This window comes from Drosophila mauritiana, chromosome 3L (genome assembly GCF_004382145.1).
Source record: "Drosophila mauritiana strain mau12 chromosome 3L, ASM438214v1, whole genome shotgun sequence".
Classification (NCBI taxonomy): domain Eukaryota; kingdom Metazoa; phylum Arthropoda; class Insecta; order Diptera; family Drosophilidae; genus Drosophila; species Drosophila mauritiana.
The window spans coordinates 17,297,680-17,322,690 of NC_046669.1; the positions used below are offsets into that span (position 1 = coordinate 17,297,680).

The window sequence follows — 25,011 nt, forward strand, 5'->3', positions numbered from 1 at the left end:
TAAATGAATGCTCTGCTTACAAAGAGCTTTTTATAAATTTATCAATAATAGTAATACTTAAAGAATAGTGAACTTGCAGCTTTATTATTAAGACAAATAACTACAGTACAAATAGGAATGATATAATTGGGAAAGTAATTGCTGAACAATAATTAAAACACGCTGCATGCCAACTATTCAAAAAAGAATACATTTTCTTTAGCAACGGGGGACAAGAATTTAATTAAGCGTCCATTAAAACGAAATATTTTTATGCCACAAATTTATATTAAAATTTCATATGAGTTTCCCCTTCTCTGTACTGCCCCACAGAATTGCAACGCGGGCAGCAGCAACATCAGTGGCAACAGCAACGACAATATGGCTAACACGAATAAATATGGTTATTACAATTACAAAAACAATAACCGAGGCCGGAACCACGAAACTAATGGCGAACCAAATGAGCCGACCAACAACAATGCTGGCAACAACAAGGACAACGAAGAGGATGTGGTCGACAGCGGCAACAACCTCGACCACAACGATGTGGACAACATGTCCTCGGAACAGCAGCCGGATATTATACCCTATCCGCCAAGTGTGGGCGAATCCAGTTGGAAGGCCGAAAAGCTGCGCCAGCAACACCACTGGCAGCAAAACACATAGCGTAAACGTTTCCCACGCAAACTATAAGATAGAATTCGATCGGCCGAGGGCAAGGATATAAGGCAGTTGCGTAGCGGAGAGTATAGTTTAAGATTTGTACAGCATAGCGATACTTAGGGCCCCATGGATGGTTAGGACTGTGTAAAGGGAAGTGGGAGAGGCGATGCAAGTTATACTTAGGATTTGAACATATCGAGGCAGTAAGTTTAGGTATGTGAACGATAGGGTTAGTACTAAACCAAGGGCAAACAACAAACACAGGCCGGAAATTAAAAATATTTTTGCAAGCATCTATACACACAGAAAAAAAGCGCGACAAAAAGAGAATAGAAATGAAGTGAAAATGGAACATTTTCAGAAGATCATTAGAATGGAATGCTGCCCAATAATGACGTATATGGTAATAATAATTTTAATAATATAGATGTAAAAGGCTTAAGCAACTCTAAACCAAACGAGCAAATGCGAGATCCGTGTGCATTCAAGTTATATCTGTGCTATATACTCACTTGTATTCCGATCTACACGTACGCCTAAGACTCTGCTTGAACAAAGAATTTAGCTGGATGTAAATGGACAGAGCCAGGATGATCGCCAACTACGAGGATCCTGGTCATAGTTTCGTTATCCCCCAACCACACATATCCCCGAAAATATCCCGAATCGAGTTCTCTGATTTAGGTCATGTGACGAGCGAGGCTTAGCCATCACCCATATCAAATGTATCGATGTAAGTCAACTCTTAGCTAGCGTCAGAGTTATCCGTGTGCCGGCGAAATTCAAAATAAATTAAATGCGAAAATAAAACATGAGCAACATGAGTTATTTACTAAAAGGGGTTCACTAACAGTACTTGTTCTCCACCACGTCGTCGATCCACTTGTCCCACTTCTCCTGCCATTTTCGGTACCCCACTCGCTTTTCCTCGCCAACCAGGGCACTGTACCGGATGGAGTTGATGGCCAGGCTTTTGAGGAACCTCAGGTCCGCCTTCATCGGTGCAATGCCCAGGAAGGCGAAGTAGAAGTCGTGAGACAGCGGAGCACAGTGCCAAAATGATGGATCGTCTGAGGAGATAACAATGGGCACATTGGCGGCCAACAGCAGTGCCGCCGGATGATTCCGATAGTCCACGCCCAGTTGCAGGACTTGATTTGACACCGGACACACCTCGATGGCGATGCCCAAGAGTTTGGCCAGTCGCATCATCATCGGATGCTTGGTAAGGGCGTAGCCATGGCCGATGCGTTTCGTGCCCAACAGGATGGCGTCCACCAGGTTCTCATCGATGGGCGATCCAAACCAGTTCGTCTCCCCCGCGTGGAAATAAAAATTAATGTGCTCGGGCATTTTTAGCAGGGGCTCCACAAAATCAATCAGCGGTCGTCCCAACTCCTCTTGGCCAACCAGATCAAAGCCAACCATGAAGTTAGGAAATTCTTTCTGTTAAAAAGTGCGAAAAAAGGTAAATCAAAGCCATCTTAATTATTTAACTTACATTAAGTTCGACAGCTGTTTTCACATATTGCTCAACCACACTGGGCTCCACTCCTCTGAGAGGGGCGTATATCAGCTTGGAGCCAATAAAATCTGGATGGTCGGCCCGAAAGCGTTCCAGCTCCGAGTTGTAAATGGCCACTGTGTCCCGAATGGTCAGCATATCGCCATCGATACAGTAGAGTGGCGGGAGCAGGGATCGCAGTTCCAGATATTGAACTCCGTCCTCGGAAAACTCCTTGAGGGCATTGTAGTAGTACTCAGCCCAAATGGGGGCATGGCAGAGCAAACCGTCGAGTAAAATAAAGATGCCCATGAAGTGTGCCCAGGCTTGATTGTTTGAGATGAACTTGGAGAAGGGGTACATGCTGAATCGACGTGTGAGATATTTTGTAACATTCTTCTCGCCTCGCCGTTCACGGAACTCCTCCATTGGCTCCCAGATAGATTCTTTGACAGGTTTTTCCTTGGGCTCCTCCTTGGAAAACCGGAAAGCAATGGCCTTGCAGCCCTCCTCAGCGGTACAAATCCAAAGATTCTTCCGGTAGGTCAGACTTATGAGGTAGTCTGTGCTGCAGAGCGCCGTATCGTGGGCATGAAGGGCGCCGCCCTTCGGCATCCCCTTAATCAGGTTAAAGATCGGCGACTTTTGGACCTCGGTCAGGGTTTTAAAAATGTGCTGACCCGGCGTGAACTGACTGGGATCCAGAATGCCCTTCGATATCTCTTCCTTCTTGACAGCCATGATCACCTTGTTGGCCGCCAATTCCCGATCGTTTAGTCTGATCTTCTGGCCCATGATGTTTAAGTGCCCCACCTTGGCGATTGCTTGTCGAAGTGTCTTGAACGCCGTGGGTGACAGTTTCCGGAGGGACCGACTAACGGACACTGTAGTGTGGCCAATTTTGGCACATTTGGTCAATGCTCGGCGACAGGAGATGGCCACATGTTTGATGGCCGTCATATTTGCGTGAGCTCCCTTCGCTGGCCGAGGGTTTCATGGAGAATTTAGTTGGGATTTCGTTAGCCGAACATGAGATTTACACAATTTATTTACCCTACGAAATGTGTCACGCCGAATGTGTCAATAGGCCGCACATTTGTTTGCGCCGTGCCATTGCCGTTATACACACACCCTGCGCACAAAATGGCGCCCAACGCATTTCCGCTTTAACACACTAAAGCCGCGACTCCGTCAACTACACACACATGCGGCTTTTATTAGTAATTTATGGCCTCGTTGGATCGCGGACTGGGTTCAGGCATCGGTTTTTTATGCATCCGCGCGTCCTCAACACCACATTAAATGTGCACGACATCAAATTGATGAGGCTGCCACGGCCGGCGGCAGATAGAGCACCATGGATGCCGATTTGGCTTTATTTAGACCAAACTGGCTAGCTAGCCAGGTCCTCTTACAAATTTTCTGAGAAGTTGCATTTAAAAAAATCTAATCGAAAAATAGGTTCAATAGTGCAAAGGGACTCGAAGCTCAAGTCACTAGCAGCATGTATTGTCCAAAGCTGACAACACCAATTTTTTGAAATCTTCAATACACAGATTTTAAGAAGTTGATTTAAGCCACATCCATCCACATTTCCAACTATAGTTCCTAATGTACCATTTCAAGCCAAACACAATGCGTTGATAAGTTGAGCTGGCAGCACCAAATGCCTCATCCACACACTCTTGCGATGGTCCATCAATTTTATGGTCGCATACATGTTTGCAGGACCCAACCTGACTGCATCCGTCGTCGGCCCATAAAACTCCTACCGCTCATTACGGGCTGGAGCCAAATCAAAATCGAACCCAGTGCCGGCAGCCGCAGCACTAAACAGTGGCACGTAAAATTGAAACATTTGCAGGATTCGGATGGCTCGATCCCCGGCTCAAAGGAGGCCGAGTGATGAGTGGTTATGTGCGGACGTGGCACTGGAGGCGGGTGTGGAAGTGGAAGTGGACGGGACCACGACGACCATATAGCGCATATTCATTAAAATTCGCATCCACTCTTCTGCGAACTCGACACACCCGCCGCCAATGAGAGATTTATGCGGGCTTAGTCTTGAGTGCACTCCCCGAATGGAGATGTCATCGTGCCTGCAAACTGAGGATAATGACTAGGTTGAGGTAAAAGATTAATAGCCAGGGCAACGCCGATTTGTTTATTATGTAACTCGATTATGAAATATAGATTTTTCTGTTTTTATAGATTTTTAGTTGTATTTATTTTATAATTTTTTTGGGTTTTACCATAAGAAAAGATAAGGAAGTCACTTTTCGAACAATAGCCAATTTACACTGCGGCTTTAATACGTTTACATATTTTGTAGGTTCTTACTCCTTATAGACGACACATGTAAATATGTATATTACTAGCATGCTTAAATGCAAATGTATTATTGTAGTAGGAAATTAGCATGTAAAAGGAAGTAACTCCCCCTTAACAATTTTAGTCTTCGTGCGCTTCACGTTCTCATCTCTGAGTGATTCGCAACCGCATGGCTGGCTAACTCATTACGATTACGTTCAGGCTTCTTTGAGCTTTGAACATAAATTGCATGCACTCTTATTTCGGCTACGACTAAAACGGTTTCTTTATTGCTCTCGGATTCTTCGGCGCAGCAGCGGATTTCAGCTTGGAACAGTTTTAGGGGCGTGGGACAGAATCTCATGGGTTTACAGAGAGGTATTAGCCTAGATCTAACTAAGGACTAGTCCATAACGATTAGCTTACAAAAATGGTTAGATATTGAGGATGTGGGCATGGATATGGCTCTGAGTGGATGCGAATGAGGATGCGATGCATTAGACCCGCTGCAGCCTGTGGTGGAGTTGGAGTGGAGTGGTAGGAGCAGCGGACGGAGGGTGTATTTCGACTAGCGCCAAAGGTTGGAGGTCATCAGAGAGAACGCAACCAGCAACGCTGCCACCACCCGTGCTAGTCAATCGATCCGCTGACTGGGGGATCCCCGGTTGGAGTTCGGATCATTGACATCGGCGATGAACTGGTCCCATTTCAACTGCCACTTTTCCAACGCCTCGAACTGGGCGTCTCCCGTCAGCGAACTGTATTGAATGGAATTTAGGGCCAACTTCTTCAGCAGACGCAAGTCGGAGTGCTGCGAGGCAATTCCTAAGAAGGCGATATAGAAGTCGTGCGACAGGGGAGTGGCCTTCCAGAAGGAGGGATCATCCGAGGATATAACCACTGGATAGCCATCGGCGAAGAAGTGGGAGCACGGATGGTTGCGGAAGTCAGAGACTAGCTGGAGCACTTGATTCGAAATCGGGTTCACTTCAATGGCCACATTCAGCTTTTTCAGCATGTCCAGCACCACGGGATGCTTGACCAGTCCGAATCCATGACCAATACGCTTTGTGCCCAGCAAAATGGCATCGATCAGGTTCTCATCCACAGTGGAACCGAACCAGTTTGTTTCTCCGGCGTGGAAGTAGAAATCAATGTCCTCGGGGATAGATAATATTTCGTCGACAAAGTCCCTCAAAGGACGTCCCATCTCCTCCTGGCCCACCAAATCGAAACCAGCTACGAATTCCGGGTATTTTTCCTATCGATGGAATCAAATGTTAGGACCATGCATCTAAGCTTTAGGGTTTAAGCTTACCTTAATTTGTTTAAGGGTTTGGATATAGCCAGTTACGCCCTCAGCATTCGTATTACGTATAGGAGCGTAGATCATCCTTGAACCAATGAAATCTGGATGAGCCTCCTTGAACTTCTCCAAGGTTTCCACATAGATGCGCACAGTATCCATAGGAGTAAACTCATTTCCATCCATGTCATATAGCTGCAGAAAATTGCAATAATGTTGTGTACAAAAATTACTATTGTCGGTATAGGCCCAATATATATTGTTTTTGATATACTTACCGTGGGAAGAACTGATCGGAATTCCAAGTATAGAACACCATCTTCGTAGAACTCCTCCAGCGCTTTGTAGTAGTAGTCCGCCCAGACGGGGGCGTACATCACCAGACCGTCGAGCAGATTGAAAATGGTCATGAACTTGGACCAGGCGGCGTTGTTGTCCTCGAATTTCTTGGTGGGATACAGGGTGAGCCTCTCGGCCAGATAGTCGTCGACCTTGTCAGCTCCGTACTTGGCTCGCACATCGGAGAGCAGACTCCAATCGCAGTCACTCAGGGCCTGTGGCTTATCCTTGGAAAACCTTAGGGCGGAGGCGCTAAGATCACCATCCTGCTGGCAGGACCAGAGATGCTCATAGTAGGTCAGGTTGATGATGGCCGCTGTGCTGCAGAGCGCCGTATCGTGGGCATGAAGAACCGCGCCCTTGGGCATCTTTTTCAGCAGCTTGAAGAGATCGGTGTTCCGGATGCCGTCCAACACATCAAATATGTGCTGTGAGGGCTTGAAGAGGTGAGGGGTTACCAGGCCTTCGTCAAACTCATTTAACTTGGCCTTCATAATGGTTTCGTTAGCCTTAATTTCCTTGCTGTTTAGCTCCAGGTCATGGCCCAATGAGCGTGATTCCTCGTACCGGAAGAAGGCGCTTCTTAACGTCTTGTAGGTATCCGGCGTGGGACGACCTGGACCCAGAAGGGCTTCCACGTGGGGCGTGTTGCCGTAGATCGTCAACAGCTTTCTATCAACCTGGTTCTTCGGGCGAGTGCGTGATTCCACCGGACCCGGTCCGAAGCTAAGACAGACGCACAGGCCCAAAGCTAGCCAGGCGATAAGATTACGGCGGATGACTGGCGACATGATGAGCGGTAGATTCCGTTTGGGTCCGATCGCGACTAGGTCCACTCAGCAACTGACGTCTGCGGCGATTGAGGAGCTCCGATTTTGGTTTCGATGTAGCGCCCTATCTGAAACAATTGGCGGTTCGGCATTATCTTTGATTTAACACGCGTTCAAATGGATCTCGAGGCGATAATTGCGCGTTTGGGTTGGCAACCTGCCATCCAGATAATCGACCACAATCGCCCAATCTGGCATCTTGATTTACGAGTAGCCGGCGATTAGATTACCTAACCCTGCCCATGGCTATATCCCTGACATTCAAGTGCCGTGCTGTTGGTCACTTTATTGGCCACTCTCGATAAACCGGAAAGCCATGCCCTCGAAGGCAAAATAACCCATTCTTATTAAATTGTGCATTGATAAAGCCGAAAAAGTTGCTCTACATATACATATAAAGAACTAAGGCCTCTTATCATAGCTAAATACGTATTTAAAACGAATATAAAACTTAAATTGCTCCTAATTATACCAAGAATAAAAGAGGTTTTTCCATTATGTAGTTAATTATGTAAAAATTGGCTGTATACATAAAGTAAAATATAGCTAAAATGTCTTAGTAAACACCTTTTTGTTCGCCCATTAATTTTTTAATACAATTTTTGTTAATGATTCGACAATTACTTATTAGTATCCACTACTATTGACTAAGTTTCTGACCCATCGGTTCCAGCTGCACTGCCACTTGGATACGGCCATATTCTTCTCCGTTTCGCTGAGGGAGCTAAACAGAAACGAATTGAGGGCAAACTGCTTTAGGAGGCGCAAATTGCCCCAACCACTAATCACGCCCACGAAGGCCACATAGAAGTCGTCGGTCAGAGGGGCGGAGTTCCAGAAACACGGATAGTCCGACCCAATTACAATTGGAAATCCGGCGGCAATCAGATACGCCGCCGGATGTTGACGAAAATCGTTAAAATATTGCAGATAATGGTTGGACAGGGGACAGATCTCCACGGCTATACTAAGCCTTTTCATGACCTTCATAATCTCCGGATGAAAGGGTAGATTCACGGCATTCCCGATACGTTTACTTTGCAACAATAATGCCTCTAAAAGATTCGCATCTGGGCGGGAACTATCCGGACATCGGGACTCTCCCGCATGGAAATAGAAGTCAATATTTTTTCCGATCCTTAACAGTTGAGTAACATTTTCTAAAAGTGGTAAATTGCACTCGTCACCAAAGGTGTTAAGATCAAATCCAGCAAAGAAATTCGGATAATGCAACTGTCGAGGATGAAGGTTAAATAAGGATTCAAAGGGCTAAAGACAAAATCTTTGACTACCTTAAGCAGACGTGCATTTTCCAAATACTCATCCATGCGACAGTTATTTAAGTTCCTAGAAGGAGCGTAGATCAGCTTAATTCCGATGAAATCTTTGAAGCTATTCTTAAAAATATTCGATACTGAAACTAAGGCATCCGCCGTTTCCAAAATAGTAAAGTTATTTCCATCCAGATCGTACATCTATAAGGGAAAGGAAAAATTTTAAAATTGAATGATTGCCAAGCTATGAAAGCATTTTTAACTGCTTTTCAGGAAGTTTATAATGCCAAGAAGTAAATATTCCAGATTGGAATAAATGTTGCTAGATTATCGCCAGCTCATATCCGCACTTACAATTGGCAGCGAGGAACGCAGCTCTACATAATGCACCCCGTCGGCATAGAAATCGCTCAGCATGGTAAATATAAATTCACTCCAGATCGGGCGGAATGTGATCAGTCCATGGATGATGCGTTGGTGGCGTCTTAAGTGTCGCGCCAACTCGGAGGAACTCTTATACCCCTCCGGCCGGACAGTGAGAATTTTCCTCAACCTGTTCTCAAGTTCTAACCGAGACTCGAACTGGAAGAAGTTGCTCATCAGCATCCAATTGCACTGGTAGTCCTCAGCGGGCGGGATGTGAGGAAAGTATCTGGAGAATCGGAAGTCCTCGAAGCCCTGTTCCATGTTAACGCAGACCCACAGGTTATCGCGGTATGTCAAATCGATAAGGACTTCCGTTCTCAGCATTCCCGAATCGTGGACGTGAAGGAGTCCGCCCTTGGGCATGCTCTTAAGCGCCGCATAAAGATTCGTATCGATGATGTTCAGATGTTTCAGAAACGGCGGTGGCTGGGAGTGATAGTTCCTCCAGAGATTATAAAACTCCTCGTCCACCTGCCTAATGGCCATGAGCCGATCATTGGCCTCCTCCTCTAGCGGACTCAAGCCCATCCCGCTGCCAAGTCTCTGCCGGCGCTCTTTCTCAACGTAAATCTGCCTCAGGCGAGCGTGCCGCTCCTCGGGCGTAAGATTGGACATGTTTTCTCCAAGGGGAGCCGAACAAATTAGCACCAACACCATTACACAAAGCATCACGGCTATGGCCACGTGAAAGCATACGCCTCCATATTTACTGGTCGACATTTGCCGGCGATTCTCCTCCTCGTCGAGTTCCATGCGGATCATTCTCATTGCACTCTGTGGAGTGCGCCTTGTCTCTTGGACATCCTGAAACTCCACATCCCCCATTGCCGCGATTAATAAAGTCAAATAATTTTGAGATCTAAACCAATTTTTTTAAATTTTGTGCCCTAAAATGCTTAATATGCTTACCAAAACATTTTACCTGACATAATATTCAAGTGTTAACATCATGTAACATGATTACTGCACTCCACTTAGTGACGAATCGCAAAGGATATTGTGATTCCTTTTCAACAGTGAGGTCAAAATGATCGGAAGACAGACGCCCTTTAAGATTATAAATCACGTTAAAAATAAATGGTAACATACCACCAATTTGGAATGATGACTATCATAAAACAAACTGATTTCAGAAGAAACTTTTTTCAGTCTTTATTGGCTAGTAACAATACAAGGAAATCCACTAAAAAGGGTTTAAAGATTGCCCTATCGGTTGTCAGTGTAATGGCAGTGCTTTGTTTACGACTGTCCCATTATCGAATTTTAAAACAATTGTGATTTGTTTCGATCCAGGTCTGTTATTCAGAAACACTTGAAATTTGAACTCCCCGTCTCCAATAAACGTCTATGTGTAATCATATCGCCTTGGCCTTGGCCACATGTGTAGTTCGAGTTGTGAGGGGGATTTATAAAAATAGACCAACTCCCATTTGTTCGCTGAAGAGGTCTCTCCATCTCATGTTCTTTGCCTTTCGCCTACACAGCGATAATACACAATCTGAGAGAGAGTATCGCTCTGAGAACTCTCTTCACCCGTGGAAAGTTTGTCAGGGGTTGTACTTATCGACCACCACCAGGAGGGAAGGGAAAAGGGGGTGGTGCTTACAATTGTGCAGTGGCTACAGTGTGCTTGAAGGTATTTATTATTTACATATTTATTTTCAAATATTCTTCAACGTCAATAATTACATTAGTATGTCAGATAAACTTACACTGGACAACAATAGTGAAAAAATACGTAATTGTTTGTAGCTCAATTAATAGAGCATAGAAATAATTGCAAAAATTTACTCAAACAAATTAAAATAAAGTTCTAAAACAAGAAAATTTATATTTTTGGCAAATTACAATCTGTTATGTTTAACTAATTAGAGAATTGACCCTCAAATGGTGGTAGTAACAGATCGTATATATATTGCATAACATATATAATACGTATACTCCTACCCCTTTCGAGCAACACTTGCCCCACTGTGCCACGAGATCTGTATAATCGGGGACACATGCGCTGGTTGCACGCACTGCCAGCTGCGATTACATGCAACCGCCGCAGGCGACCCTGATTCAGACATAACGGGGGTTCAGACAATGGACATATATAGCTCAGAAATCGGCCAGACACATGCCACGCGCTTCCTGCTCAGTCGAGCGGGCTTGCTCAGCTGCAGCAGATCGAATAGGATGCGATTCAAGACGAGCATAACCATTGCTCACGGAGAGCCACCCAGGAATCGGCGGCTAATGGAGCTGGACGACGACTGTCTGCTAATGATTTGCGAACATCTAGCGCTGGGAGACCAACTGAGACTGATGGCAGTGCAAGAGGAGCGATTTTCGAGCTTGATACTCCAATTGTGGTCCAACAGATACGCCAAGCTATTTGATTTTCGCCGGGAGCAGCAATTAAACCTGCTAAAGCCCGACGAGTTGGCTCAAATATTGGATCACTTAGGCTGGCGAACAAGAGCCTTAATTAACCTGCCAGGAACCGGCGAAGGATGCCGGAAGTGGCTCAAGCGGATGCGACAAAGCCTCACCCATTTGCAGATACTTAGTTTCACGAAAAGCAATACATTGGTAATACAGAGACTCCCCCACCTGTGCCCCAATGTGGTGGACCTTAAGCTTGGCGAGTGTGAGGGCTTAACACCCCTTGATGTGGATTTCATGTTTGAAAATCTTAAAAACCTAAGAGCATTTGAAATGCGCTCTAGTTGGAACTGCAGCCAACAGAGGTACCAGTATCCCAGAAATCTGGAGATCCTGAAACTACCAGCTTGTATGGTTACCGCCTGCGTTTCTCAGATCTTTCAATTGCCCCGACTGCGCCTATTGACAGCTTTTCTGTGTCAAAATTCCGAGCACCTGGACAATGATGGCAAGGCGAATTGCAGTGGCACAGGAACTTTGTCCGCGTGCCTGCAGCAAATTCGGGGTCGCAATTGTCGGATTGTGGGTCTCCGTATGCAGTGTCGACTGGATGACTGCCTGCCAGTCGTCGACGTGGAGGAGGTATTCCGCCTGCAATCCTTTGCCTGGCACTCGCAGCTGACGGTGCACTATGATGTGGCGGACGGGAGCGTCAAGTGGATGCCACAGCGACCGCAGGCCGTGCGGTCCCTCCTCCGCTTCCTAGCCACCCAGGCGGCCAGTTTGCGGGAATTGGATTTCACGCGTAACGCACATGCCACGCCCACATTCCTCGCACAACTGGACGCCCACTTGAAGCGGACCGGCGGATGTCCATCCCCCCAACTGACAAACACGGATGCGGATTTAGAAGCGGATAGGGGTGCGGATGCGGATACGGCTGAGACAAACGATTTGGCGTTTGTCGAGCTGAAATTGCTGCATTTGCCTAATGAACAAACGGAAGCGGGCACCGTAGAGATGACAGCGATGAGGGATTAGGCCAAAAGGATAATGGATTGCTGATGTAGGGAGCGAATAACAGCAAATTAGATAAATCTCGTGTGCTGCCCCTGAGAATTTAAAGTCAACATGTACTCATGGTGTAATTTCTTTAAGCAATATTTAACAATAAATATGTTCTGAAATTAGAGCAAAGTAAAACATTTTAAATAGCATTTTGTTGAAATTTATTTCGGTTACATGTAAAAACGCAGTTGACAAAACACGAAAAGCAAAAGTTCAAATCGTACTCAAGCATCAACCTTCCTTATCAAAAATGTTCAACCAATTTCCAAAAAAACTTTTGTAACTTTGCACATACCATGTAAATTCAGAATTTAAAAGGTTATTGCAAATACAATTTTTGCAACAGTTCTGGAACCCAATTAAGTTATTCTAAATATAACCACACTTATACACATATTTTTGGTCATCCAATTGATTTTAAATCATCAAAACTGTTCTCCGATTTTTTAGACTGTGTGTAAGTATCGGAGTCTTTGATAAGTCTGATAATTAACAGATTATAATCTAAAATGAATGTGTGGATATTGTTAGGAATTCTGTTCTGCTGCCCGATGAGCTATATTTGGCATTCAATCGGTTTTTGGGAAACCAGAAGGATCTGAACGAAGCAAGTTCAACCCGAAATCCCAGCCAGAGGATTTCTCAAGGGACGCATCCCATCAGCGACGACGACAGCTTCGATCCCTGTCCTACCGTTAGTCGATTCTCAATGCCACGCAACCCTGTTGAACCATTTGAAGAACCCCAATACCAACATACCCTCGATGGCAGCAGACAGAAAGAGTCGCCAGTGACACAGCATGTGGTAATTCATTAAAAAAACCTATACTTTCTAAATTATAATGTTAAATTACAGCTCTCGCCCAGTTATAACAAGGACGATGAATATGTGAGTATAATTCCTTATTTACAAACATTTTTTATGCGAATCTTTGAATTTTAGCAATGTTGCAACATGCCGGAGTGCCCGAATAATAGCACACCCATTCAGATTCCACAAAATTCTTTACCTCTCTTTCAACCTCTAGTCAACTTATCTCAGCATTCCCGATCCCATAGCGTCCCCAGGTACAATTATAGAAATGATAAGTCTAATCATCAAAATACCACTCACAACGTAAGTGACTAAACTAAAAGACTTAAGCCATTCTAAAAATATAAAATTTCAGCACTCGGTCAAACGGACCAAACCGCATACACCGGTATGTTGAAAAGTAAACAAATATATTCGTAAATTGATATTAAAATACTAATACCAAAAGTGTGAGTTAAAAGTACCGAGAGGAAACCGTTGTCCCGCCGATCAGAGCAATAATCATGATACGGCTACTAGCTGCAGAAATAACACCTCAATCGATTGGAATAATAGTTCTCAAGTTGGCATGAACTATGGGGAGTTTCAAAGACGCCAATTGCTGTTGCAAAAAATTCAACAGCAGCAATATCAGCAACAGCAAGCTACGCAGCAGAATCAAGCGAATATATCTTGGTTGGAAGATGAAGATCCTATTGTATTTGTAAGCTATCGAAATCCGAAGTCTCTAAATCTATGCAATTTTTAAACACTTTAAACAGGCACCTGATCTCAATAGCACGAGAATAAATCAAGATGAACGTGACCAGCAATCCCGCCTGCAAACAAAACCAAATTGTCAGAAATGCAACTCTCGCCAGCAACAAAATGTATGTAGAAAATTATTTGTACTTACTAAGTTTAAATATTTTTGTATACTTTCAAAAAGGCCTCACGATCAATTCTTGAGTGCGATCAAACACCAGAAATGGTCCGCAATAAAACGATGGTAAGTTGTCATTTTCCAAAAATCAAGACATTTAATATCACCATTCTAATGTAATTTTTTTTTAATTTTAAATTTCTATCTAGTACGAAACCACAACTAATGAAACAAGTTATCTTCAGCCACCAGAGACTTTGCGAAACGCTAGATGTAAAACACAGGCGAACCAGAATCTCAGAAATGTAAGTTTAATTATCCAAGCAAAATTTGGTGTTTTTGAATGTGGTTTTTAAAAGCCTCATGTAAAACAATAGATCCGAATTACATTTTTTAACCCTTTTCTTTATCAATGTACATTATAAGCAGTCGCAAAGCATTTGCCAAGATGTCTCTATGAATCAGGCATCCACTTGTGAACAATCTATGAGTAAGAATACAAAATATTACTCGGATTCCCCCAAAAGTCAATATGGTTGCTGTAGTCGTGGCTCTACTGCCTGTGACAAAAGTATGGGAGATAGTCAGAACTATGCCTGTTGTGCAGGCACGTCTGCCTCCAGAAATCAAAGCTTTTTGGAAATGTCTCAATTAGTGTCAGGGAGGTCGTGCTCGACTGTAAGTTCATAATTTGCGTGGTAGCTAGCCATTTAAAATAATCCTTGTTTTGATAGCCAACTTTGCTGGAGAAAACTAAGAGAAGTTCTTCCGTGGGAAGACGTTCAATGCGAGTGCCCGTTCGAACACGTAGGTTTACTATAATTAAATCTAATAAAACAATATAACTGATTAAATCTTTAAAAGCTGAGGATCGTTTGGTTGAGCGCATTCAGAACGAGTTTCACGAAACCTTTGTAAATGATCTCTATTGTCCTGGCGTTATACAAGCCAGTCTCGATGGAAGTGAGAATTTCAACGAGTACTCCAGGGAGATCGCTTTTGCAGGACCAGTTCCGGAGAAACCATATCCGGTGGATCCCATAACCATGATAGAAGCAATCAAGTTGCGCATCGACCACGAGCGCACAGAGATCCGCAAAGAAAAGGATCGAAATGAGGGGGCAAATAGAGACTTGAGAAATCAATCAAAGGAGCGCAGGTCGAGGCGTCCACGGACAACATTTATTGAGGACATTGATTCTCATTTTAGTCCGAAAATTAAGTCGGAAGTCAATAGAAGTGTGGCTGCCTATCTGAAAGCCGAGATCGAGTATCACAGCAGTATGGAAAGAGTGAGTATTGTTTATAAAATGCATACACTATTTTTTATTCATTACTCACATAACGTAAGTAATCGTAGCTCATTTACATCACAATTCGATTGCAATATAGAATAAGAATTTTCTGTTTACAGGATTCCGCCTTTGATGCCCATATCAATCGCTTTGAAACTAATCTCTTTGATGAAAGAATTAAAGTCCATTCCTATTCAGCCACAACAACGCCCAGTCATCGGTAAATTTAAACGGATTTTTTATCGGAAAAATGCATTTATCCGTTTCACTGGACTTCACTTTGCTCGAGATACAATATTTTTAATGAATGTAGTGCGTTTCGTATCAACAGAACCAAGATATGAGTGATTTATTATTTTTTGCAACTGAACCATTCTTAATACCAACAGAAGTCACTACAATAAAGTTTCAAAAAAGTCCCTAATTAATCTATAAATTTATCGGTCAGGACAAGGAAGTGAATATTATAAAACCATTCACTTCCATTCGGTACTTTAGATTGTACTTCCATACTTTAGATTGGATTACAACTTCTGACCGATAAGGGCAAATTGTTATGCAGTTAATCAGACTTATGAATGACTTGGAAATGAGCAATCTATACACGTATAATCTTTATGGTATGGTCCGACCTCTTTAGAGGGATTCGTCAGACTCTGCTTAAATATGGTAATTGAATGTTTACTTTTTATGGATCAAATGCAATGTTATAAATTACGTAATTTCCACTATAATTTTGTTCACGCAAATCATTAGATTAAATACTTTTCAGAGCAGTGCACTGAAGAAGATTTAAAACAATAATAAATAATACGCATTACCGGTAAACATTTTGCCAAAATCAACGGGGGCGTAGCCGAAAAACAAAACTTACCGGAAAAGAATAAACACATTTATTTATTACTACGTAAACTTTCAATAAGGTAATTTTATATTATTAGTTATTGTGGTTAAGCATAAATAAGTGTAATAATAAATCAAAGAGCAAATATGAATAGATAAGAAATTAAAAAAACTAAATAGACTAAAAATTTTAAAAATAAAGCTATAAAAGACCACTAAAAGAAAAATGTCTTTGGTTCGTTGAGCACAAAATTGTGAGTACGTACATACATATATCACGTGTGATAACACACTCTCCGAAACATTCCATTTTTTAAGAGACACAACTAAAGAGAACTAAAATTTGGACATAAAAGAAAGCTGAGTTAAAAATAAGTAATCAGCTGGTGGTTCTCAACAACACAAAGACATCGCCGCACGCTCTTTTTTAATATCTAAATGATTTTCATTCAGCAGGCTGATTTTACAACAAATAAGCAAACACAACAAAGAAATTAAATCAAATAAACAAAATGTTAAATGGCCAATCGGTTGAAGTTTTTGTTGGTTTTAAATGGCTTAACATGTTGAATATTCATAGATTAATTTCGCAGAGTTTGCATAAACGAATCAATTATGCGACTTTTACTCCTTTGTTTTTTATGCCCTTTGTCTTGCATATTTTTTGCATTGAACAATATTTATAATCAACAGAGTTGCAGCTATATTTTACTAGTGTTATTTAACAATCTAAATTTCCTGGCTGTCTTTAATTATATTTTAATTTAATTTCAACACCATGTACATAATCAAACGAAACTTTACCACAAGCGCAGGCACACAATATGACTGAAAATTCCAGATTCCGAGCACTTCCTCGCCGCGATCTTCACGCGAAAAAGGCCTCCCAACGACTGATTCCAACGATCCCGAACTGGAACCGGAGAACCTCCCTCTATGATCCCTCGTCGGAGCGCCGACGTCGACGTCGGACTTCAATCAATCGCTAGCTGCACAATCAGCCCTTGGTTTTCTTTCTTCGTGTTTTATCAGTGGGTTAGAAAATAATGAGAAGGCAGCAAAATCAGATAATATAAAGATAATTTTCTCGCTCCGGTTCTCTATTTAAAACCAAGAGACCGGCCTGAAAGCGGCTAAACGAGGGTCGTCTTTAATGTTCTGCACATATACATAATCACACATATGCATAAAAATGTTTTTCATAAAATTAAATATTAAGAATAGCAAGCATTTATGATAAGGATATTTATTTACAATTAATATCAAAGTTGTTGGGCGGTTTCCTTACGTCGACAAGCTCAGAATAATGTTTAATACTTTAATTAATCAGAAATCTTAAATTGCTTAACTAAATAAATAGAAATTTCCGTATATTTGTATATGTATTATGAAATTGTATAAAATAACATTTTAATTATTTATTTGTTTTATGATAAACGAAAACATTCTTAAGGTACGTATATATTTTTCTCACACTTTTTTCAAATTCCATTCAAAAACACCAATTATTCAATCAGACAATTTTCGCAAATGGTAATGTACTTGTATATGCAATTTTTTTTTTTGTTTTATAAACAAAACGCATTTGTTTGAGAAATGGAAAAAATGAATAAAAAGTTTGGACCACTCATCCTGTGGCAAATCTCACAACAAATTATGGGAAAGAACACAGATCTGCCCACGTAGATAGCAAAGATCTATAAAATTTTAGTGATATTTTGTCATGAAAAAGTTTAAAAATTATTTATCTGTAATCCCAAAAGTACAAACAAAAGCAGGTTTTTAATTTTGAGTAGCATCATTAATTTTAATAGGTAAGTGCTAGGAAATAAGTATCTATCTCTTCAATGCAAAACGTTTTCCAAGTTTAATACAATTAGAGTATAAATATTAGAATATTTGTGAGACATGATTTCTTTAGCTAATTTTAACACATCCCGTGCATTCATGAATCCCTTTACAATGAATGCAGTGCAAACTGTTAATTTGTTTATAATAAAATTTCTGTGATTTGCCTTAGGTTTGAATTAATGGTCTCACAACGAATGTGTTGCACATTGCCCAGATAGTAAAGATATATTTTTGGCTCTGCTATTTTTGGTCATGGATGTGCAAATGTTTAAATGTGTATATGGAAAGCAAATAAAATTCTAAAAAGGATTACAAAACTGAGGAGGACAAAGGAGAGGTAAACACGAGCACAGGCATTCGGAGAACAAGAGTCATAAATAAATTCATAACTGCATCCCATGCAATTTTCACAGAGCGATTGCTTTGGGCCAGAATTTCCGAGTAAAGCTGATTCAGATCATGAGCACTGTCTGAGCTAATGTATGAATGTCTTTACGGTTATGGCCGGGTGTGTTTGTGAGGAATGGATTATGTGGACACAAATGAATTTATGGCATGTGCTAATCTCGAGGGCTTAGAAACACCCAGCCGCCGTGTCTATAATATAATTATACCTATTGCCCCTGCACTTTATGACAAATTATTTTTGAAGAACCTAAAACCAAGTGAAAGGTAGTCGTCAGTACTGACTGCACTTCAATCAGCGAGTTTTTTTTATTCACATTCACTGATTCATTGATTAATTGTTCCGTTCGAACTTATCTTTATATTTTTTGTTTTCGAGTTTTATGCAATCATCGATCAATTAAATAGCGGAATCAAGGGATGTGTGAATTAAGACAGCTCATAATAACGCAAACAAAAATAAAATGAGCAGCCAAGTTCATTTACATTAGTAATGCGTAAATATTTGAAGAATGATTTAGAATGCGTTGCAAAATTGTCAAATGTAGCTCTGCTTAGTTTCACTAAGATTATGAAATGCTTTACTGTGATTAATCTGTGATTTTTGCGGTAACCCAGAAAGTATATGTTTATGCAACCAATTTGTGGCAATCGGATCTTTGCGCACAGCTGATACAAAATTCGTTTAGTCGCCTAAACAAAAGACCACCGCTATACAAAATTGTTTAGCTGTATAATCAGTGCAATCGGTGGGTGGCGAGTGGGTGTGGCAAAATCGGGATATTCGATGGGAACTTAACCAGCCCAGTTGCATTGATAATGGGGTGAATTTCCAGTTTGCAACATTTTGCGGTAGTATGTATGTTTGATGGTGCAGAATTGGGAACGGAATTTAATTCAGTTACACGAAGAGTGCTCCTTAACCTCACTGAAATAGACCTACAATAGGGTAAGGGGTTCATGGAAGTTGATTATGCGTTGTTTTGGCACTTAATGTGATGAAATATGCAGAGAGCCATTAGCCCAGGTTGGAATTGGGAAATGGTGGCGGTAAATAGCGGCAGTACACGATTGCAAAACGCACAGTGCCTGCAGTAAATTATGCAACACGATTCGCCAACTTGCTTCAATTTCGAAGCAAACATTTGGTTGCGAAGGAATAATTTCCAAATCATGGTTTAATTTTTGTTCAACTGCATATTTTTGTGCGCAACTGGAAAATGATTTGGCTAGCAAAGTTTGAACTGGCTTCTCACACAAAATATTTTCGTTTTTGCCGCAGGCAAATAGAAAATATAGAATTTTTTCCTAAACATACATACGCAAAAAATAAGAAAAGTAAAATATTTCCTCACATATTTCGTTTTTAAATCGAATTGATCGGCAGCTTAATAGTTAATTAAAATTCGAAATTGGTTTATCAAGGCGCACTATGAACCATTTTCGCACATAATCATAAGCATGCGAGCAATTTATGAGTGCTGTAGACAGATGTGCTCCCTCTCTTTTTTTGTTTGCTCCTCTATCTCTTTCATTCAACGTCAAAGGCAATTAGCATGCAAAACAAGTCGAAGCCATGAATGCACATCTTACGCACACACACGCCTGACATTTATGTGAAAATGCATAAATATTATCCAAATACAGCAGTACTTATGTTGGCTTAAGTGTGCATGACTGCAGAAGGTGCGCGAAATAACAAAGCAGCTATGTATATGCCCCAAAAATTATCTATTTATTGTCAGATAAACTTCTATTCTAAACACCTCTTCTATATTATATTTCCTATATAGAATTTAATGGTTTGCTATCAGGTATTGACTTATAACCTTCCTTAGTTTGTAAAGTGAAGTATGAGATGCTCATTGGACTTTTGTTAGCACACCATATAGTTTTGTGACGCACCTTCTCACATACATTCTGGCTTGCTTGCATATTTGTGCGGTGCTCCTCATTTCGAAACAACACCAACAACACCAGCAACAGAAGCGGTAATAACAGCAGCAAAAACAGCAAATAGTGCCAGCTGCAATAAGCCCGCGGCACTGCCGCCAACCGCTCCAAATGTATGCAACATTATGCGGCATGTGCACTAAACAAGTCATGAATTTCAAACAGTCGCCGGAGATCCCGCCCCCAATATCCCCCAACCCCACCCGCTCTCCCTTGGCGACCGAAATACGCTCCTTGGTGCATTCTTTGCATGAGTAATAAATGCGGAAGGGGTACAAAATGCAACCGCAAATGGCGGTGTGGTGCGGTGGCCTGAGTTTTCCTTCATTTTCCGCACTGACTTCTGCCATCGGCGAAAGAGACCGCGAAAATCGCTCGCCGCCTGGTTGGCACTTCCGCTTTTCATTTGCCTCATGTTTAATACATTCACGCAGATGCAAATGGCTGCAGGCGTGTGTTCGTGTGTGAGTGCCACTGGCGCAAATGCATCACCGCAAAATGCCCCAATAAGTATGCTAAGCAAGGCTCCGAATATACTCCACTGCAGTGCACTGATACAAGCTTATCGGACTCGAAAACCGATAGATTTTAGATTGATTTGACTTTTTTTTTACACAATGGAGAGAGATGATTAGCTTAAAAAAAATATAGTTGGTGTGATTACAGGTTTGTAAACAAATCAATTAAATAATAGTCAGTCCTTAATCCACCTAAAATTAAAATTTGTGGGTAACCTCAGAAATAGAAAACTTTCAAACGTATTTTTATTTTTAATCAAATCAAGTCTTAGTCAAATCAATTTTGATTGTTTATTAGTTAACAACTTTCCAATTGTGTTTTATTCATTTAATTTACTTCATGCAAAGCTCTTAGATTCAGATTCATTTGTACAGCAGCAATTAAATATTTAACCAACACATGTATTTTCAAGTGATTTTCCCTTCAATTTCAATTGAAATTTCTGTTCTCCCACTAAAAGTGCACCTGATTGTTTTTTGGGGCTCTACCTGAATTTGCATATCAGCGGCAAGTTTCAAGAAATGTAAAATATCAGGCAGGTGGGAAATAAAAAAGTGAACTGAGCAACTCCTAATTGCGTGCTTGCTCCATGCGACAATTTGCCACCACACAGCTACAAATATGAGTATATCTGAAATAGAATGCATGTAAAGGAGGTGTGCGCGAGTGTTGGTGAAAGCAACGAACCGGAAGTACGTCACACACACACCCAAAACCTCTACACCCGCAGAAGAGAACGGGAAATACTCGTGAGTGAGCTGATGCAAGGACCCAGACAGCGTGTATTTAGTTTAACAGCTTCGCAGGCAGCGACATGCGACACTGACACTACAAGTGTTAATGCCAGCCACGCCCCACCGCCCCCACATCCGCTCACAGACACACCCACACACACACACACATATTTAGCCGCTGAAGTGCGTGGAGCAGTTTTTGCATACTGCAAATAAAATGATGTTAAAACATTTGTAAGGCCAAACTAACTAGAATTTCGTTGGCACTACAAACGAACCCACCATTTTGCACCCTTATGGAAATGCACCCCGCATTCGTACTTGAAAATCCACTTTCTTGCCTCCGCTGCGGCGGGGCAAAAAACTTTTTAATCAAATTTTTCAATTTAGTTTCGTACATCGTTAATTAAAAACAGGGCTCCCCTCGTGCCAAATCGTCGGCCCTTTTCCTAGTTGGGCATAAGTTTGTTAGTTTGACATGTGCTGCAGTTAGTTGCCCTTAATTTAATTTCCTCAACGCCGTTTAAATGTTACGCATTCGCCGCGTAGTACCACTTAATCCTTTCACCCCAAACACGATACACCAATGTTTCCGTTTACTTAACTTTCTTCAAAATCAGACTATTTCCTATATGTATTTAAACAGGATAATAAGGGATATGTATTATGAGCTCCCCTTAACTTTTGTTTTTAGTTTCCCGCGAGCTTCTCGAAATCATCGAGCCAAAGAAGTGTTAATAATCCGACATGTCGGTAATGTCTTTAATTAAGCTGGCTCCTTTTCAACGACTACACACAACCATGTAATCGCATGGATTAATTAACCATAAATGAGCTCCACATTTTCATTTCCCTTCGAAGCCAAGGGAACGGGAAAAATAGGTGCAACATATGCCCCCGCGCATTGGAGTGTGAATAAAAGTAATTTGATGCTAATTAAATGCCCGCAGCAAACACTGGGACCCGAATTCCCTCGGCGACCAGGATTAGCCGGTATATATATGCATTTTTCGCTAATGACACTTAATTGTGCAACACTTGAACGCGCTGAATAGTTATTTGTAATAATTATTTCAATGGCCGGGGAGCCCAGACCAGACACCGGCTTGGGGGACTGACTTCATAAGCCAATTAAGTCAGATGAGAACAGCCGAAAGCCGGCAACAAAATGTTTACCTCACAGCTGGCCACACCTAAAAGTCCTGCCAGCGCAGTTGTTGCAAATTAAGTTAGGAAAACCCTCGACAGCCGTCAAGGGTCGAGTGGCAGACAGTCGGACTGGGCCGCGTTTGCAGCTGCTCTTGGCCATAGCCGCCCCTTTGGGGGCGTGGCCGTGTCTGGGCCATAAAACCCGCCGCTGGCAAGAGTCATAAAAAGCCAGTCAAGAGACGGCACACGACAAGACAATTGGCAATGAAACAAATTACATCGCGAACAAATGCACTTGCTGCGGCAGATTGTCCTTGGCGCAACTAAATGGAAGAACATTTCGTGTTCTTGCTCGTTGCTGAATTCGCAATGATGGCTCCAATGTGATGTCACAATTTTCATGCAATTACACTGGAGAAACGAGGACTGGTTACTCTTGAAATTGATTTCATTGCTGGATAAAATTGCTTTTTGATAAATATACAAATTATAAAAGAATATATTTATCAATATATATATTATGTTAAGAAATAATAATGTATTTTCTACTTTACTCGAATTATTAAATCTGTCTGTGACATTTGGAACATATAAGCAAATTCAGAATATCATGAAGTGCAACCTGCGCAAAATCTTAGTAACAATACTAGACATCGACGTTATTTATAAACTACTTAACACAATCCTATTATCTGTTAGACGAATAATAATACTTCAAAAATGAGTCGTAACTTGAAATGCTACTAAAAGTCGAATTTCTGTATATTCCATCTAATAAGACAGATTAGCATGGTACAGTTTGTTTTCGAAATAATATTGTCAATGAAAACATGGCCACCGCTTTTCAACGGCAACTAATCCCGCGTATTACGTGCCACCTATATAGCCTCCTCGCTCCCTCGAAAACAATAAACAAATAGAAGCAGCCGCATCATGATAATAAGAAAGACAAAAGTAATTTTTTGCCGGCGAAAAGAAAGTTTGTCTTTTATTACAATGTTCTGGGGTGCCGCCCCCTTTCCAATTCCACCATGTTGCATGGCGGAGGCGTGTCAGAACGAGCCATAAGCAGTTAAAATATGCAAAGTACAGCGCCGGCAACAATGGCGAACAACACTATTTAATGAAAATGCACAAGGAACAAAACTTGTAAGGAATCAGCAGCGAAATGGGGGTGGGCAACTTGAGAAAGTGTTGCATACTTTTAGGTGGCCAAGCGATGGCGACGACCATTGTGATGCATTTGGCCTTCACGCCCCCATCGCCAAACGCCCTATTTATTTAAGCTGCAGCCCAGCAAAAAGTTTTCCAGACTCCTCTATTTTCTTTGCGCTTTCGGGATTGCCGAAAATATTTGCACAGGCTACAACAACGGGGTATTACAGCCACAAGCATTTGATGAAGTTGTTTATTGTGTTTCGCTCATTTTTCGACCCTAACTGGCGAGTTGTACAACTTACCGGGCACATTTGCTACACAAGGATTATTATAATAATTATACATTTAAAGAATATGAACTTTTTTGTATTTGCTGTATGTTTTCAAGCGAATAAATGGGCACAAAAAGGGTGTAACATTGATGTATGGTATGTTTCATTTGTTTCACATTTGGTTTCGCTTTTATTATATTCATTTCAAAAGTAGAATGCAAACATTCAAAACATGCATACTTTGATTCATCTAGTAGGTATTATTATTATTGCACTAAATTTTACATTATTACAATTACATTTACATCCATTTGCTTAGGAAGGGTATAACCAGTTTTGGTACCAAACTATTTTCAAGCGCCACGTCGTCCTGCACTTTTTTGCGGGCCAAAAAGTTTTTGATGCCGCTTTTGGTTTTTCTCGGTGTTAAGTTGCGTATGGAGCAAATGAATTTAGAAGTCTTATTTAACAAGTTTCGCCCACTTTTGGCCTGACTGCAGGACAAGACAGGGATCTACATCTTTATCGACAGCTTGGCACAGTGAAAGTTCCCATCGTGCAGTTTGGCTTCTTCAGTGTTGTTGTCCGTTTGTGCAATGTTATACCGTTTTATTTGAAAACTTACAGCCAAGAGATGGGAAATTTATAAGTATTTTGCAAAAACACATTTTCTGCTTCTAACTCTTTGTAAGTTTATTGAGCTTTAAACTTGAACTCCGTAAACAGGCGTAAACCATATTCGTAATAGTTTTATACAGTTTATTTGTTAGTTTGTTATTAAAAGCATAGACCTTAGTTTAGTAAGCATTGTGTATTGATATACTATATATGCCTCATAAGCTTTTACAAACAAAACAAATGACACTGGCTCAGAGCGTTAGTCCTATGCATTAGACTCGCTTTACCTAAGACATTTGCTGCTAACACTTTAATCAAACAAAGAGCAAGGCCACTACAACCTCAGGACATTACCGAAAGATGTTACCCAAACGTAATGCTGCCCACTGATATATAATTAACCAAATCGAAATAGACAAAGGAGCTCGGCTTGCCAACAAACATAGAGCCCAAGGACCTGCCAGAC

General features: G+C 41.5%; 6 protein-coding genes across 9 annotated transcripts in view; 3 read left to right on the plus strand and 3 right to left on the minus strand.

Moving 5' to 3' along the window:
* The window catches only part of LOC117140272 (basic-leucine zipper transcription factor A), a 51,082-nt gene extending 49,632 nt beyond the window's left edge, over positions 1 to 1,450 (plus strand). The window contains exon 10 of the mRNA XM_033303097.1: positions 313 to 1,450. Within this exon, the coding sequence (XP_033158988.1) occupies positions 313 to 648 (336 nt within the window). The 3' untranslated portion in view covers positions 649 to 1,450. The remainder of the gene's footprint in view (positions 1 to 312) is intronic.
* On the minus strand, positions 1,450 to 3,217 carry LOC117140268 (adenosine deaminase 2). Its single transcript, XM_033303094.1, has 2 exons — positions 2,147 to 3,217; positions 1,450 to 2,091 (listed from the first exon to the last, which is right to left on the minus strand). Exons 1-2 carry the CDS (start codon positions 3,107 to 3,109, stop codon positions 1,492 to 1,494), a joined length of 1,563 nt encoding a protein of 520 aa, XP_033158985.1. The 5' UTR covers positions 3,110 to 3,217; the 3' UTR covers positions 1,450 to 1,491.
* Positions 3,218 to 4,720: 1,503 nt separating this feature from the next.
* On the minus strand, positions 4,721 to 16,777 carry LOC117139863 (adenosine deaminase 2-A). Of its 2 annotated transcripts, none has more exons than XM_033302519.1 (4): positions 16,691 to 16,777; positions 6,044 to 7,002; positions 5,778 to 5,960; positions 4,721 to 5,720 (listed from the first exon to the last, which is right to left on the minus strand). In XM_033302519.1, exons 2-4 carry the CDS (start codon positions 6,893 to 6,895, stop codon positions 5,094 to 5,096), a joined length of 1,662 nt encoding a protein of 553 aa, XP_033158410.1. In that variant the 5' UTR covers positions 6,896 to 7,002; positions 16,691 to 16,777; the 3' UTR covers positions 4,721 to 5,093. The 2 variants fall into 2 exon arrangements, with proteins under 2 accessions (XP_033158410.1, XP_033158411.1); XM_033302520.1 differs by having other exon boundaries at positions 6,044 to 6,998; positions 16,691 to 16,774.
* Positions 7,009 to 16,773, minus strand: LOC117139862 (adenosine deaminase 2). Its single transcript, XM_033302518.1, has 4 exons — positions 16,691 to 16,773; positions 8,563 to 9,681; positions 8,227 to 8,409; positions 7,009 to 8,167 (listed from the first exon to the last, which is right to left on the minus strand). The coding sequence occupies exons 2-4, from the start codon at positions 9,457 to 9,459 to the stop codon at positions 7,562 to 7,564; spliced, it is 1,686 nt and encodes a 561-aa protein (XP_033158409.1). The 5' UTR covers positions 9,460 to 9,681; positions 16,691 to 16,773; the 3' UTR covers positions 7,009 to 7,561.
* On the plus strand, positions 10,763 to 12,186 carry LOC117139864. The gene has a single exon (XM_033302521.1). It carries the CDS (start codon positions 10,816 to 10,818, stop codon positions 12,043 to 12,045), a length of 1,230 nt encoding a protein of 409 aa, XP_033158412.1. The 5' UTR covers positions 10,763 to 10,815; the 3' UTR covers positions 12,046 to 12,186.
* LOC117139861 lies at positions 12,266 to 15,482 on the plus strand. Of its 3 annotated transcripts, none has more exons than XM_033302517.1 (13): positions 12,266 to 12,529; positions 12,604 to 12,877; positions 12,929 to 12,961; positions 13,016 to 13,189; positions 13,242 to 13,274; positions 13,335 to 13,589; positions 13,648 to 13,755; positions 13,815 to 13,874; positions 13,958 to 14,053; positions 14,175 to 14,426; positions 14,483 to 14,555; positions 14,613 to 15,040; positions 15,147 to 15,269. In XM_033302517.1, the coding sequence occupies exons 2-13, from the start codon at positions 12,782 to 12,784 to the stop codon at positions 15,174 to 15,176; spliced, it is 1,638 nt and encodes a 545-aa protein (XP_033158408.1). In that variant the 5' UTR covers positions 12,266 to 12,529; positions 12,604 to 12,781; the 3' UTR covers positions 15,177 to 15,269. The 3 variants fall into 3 exon arrangements, with proteins under 3 accessions (XP_033158408.1, XP_033158406.1, XP_033158407.1); XM_033302515.1 differs by having other exon boundaries at positions 12,267 to 12,529; positions 15,163 to 15,482; XM_033302516.1 differs by having other exon boundaries at positions 12,267 to 12,529; positions 14,178 to 14,426; positions 15,163 to 15,482.
* Positions 16,778 to 25,011: the final 8,234 nt, after the last annotated feature.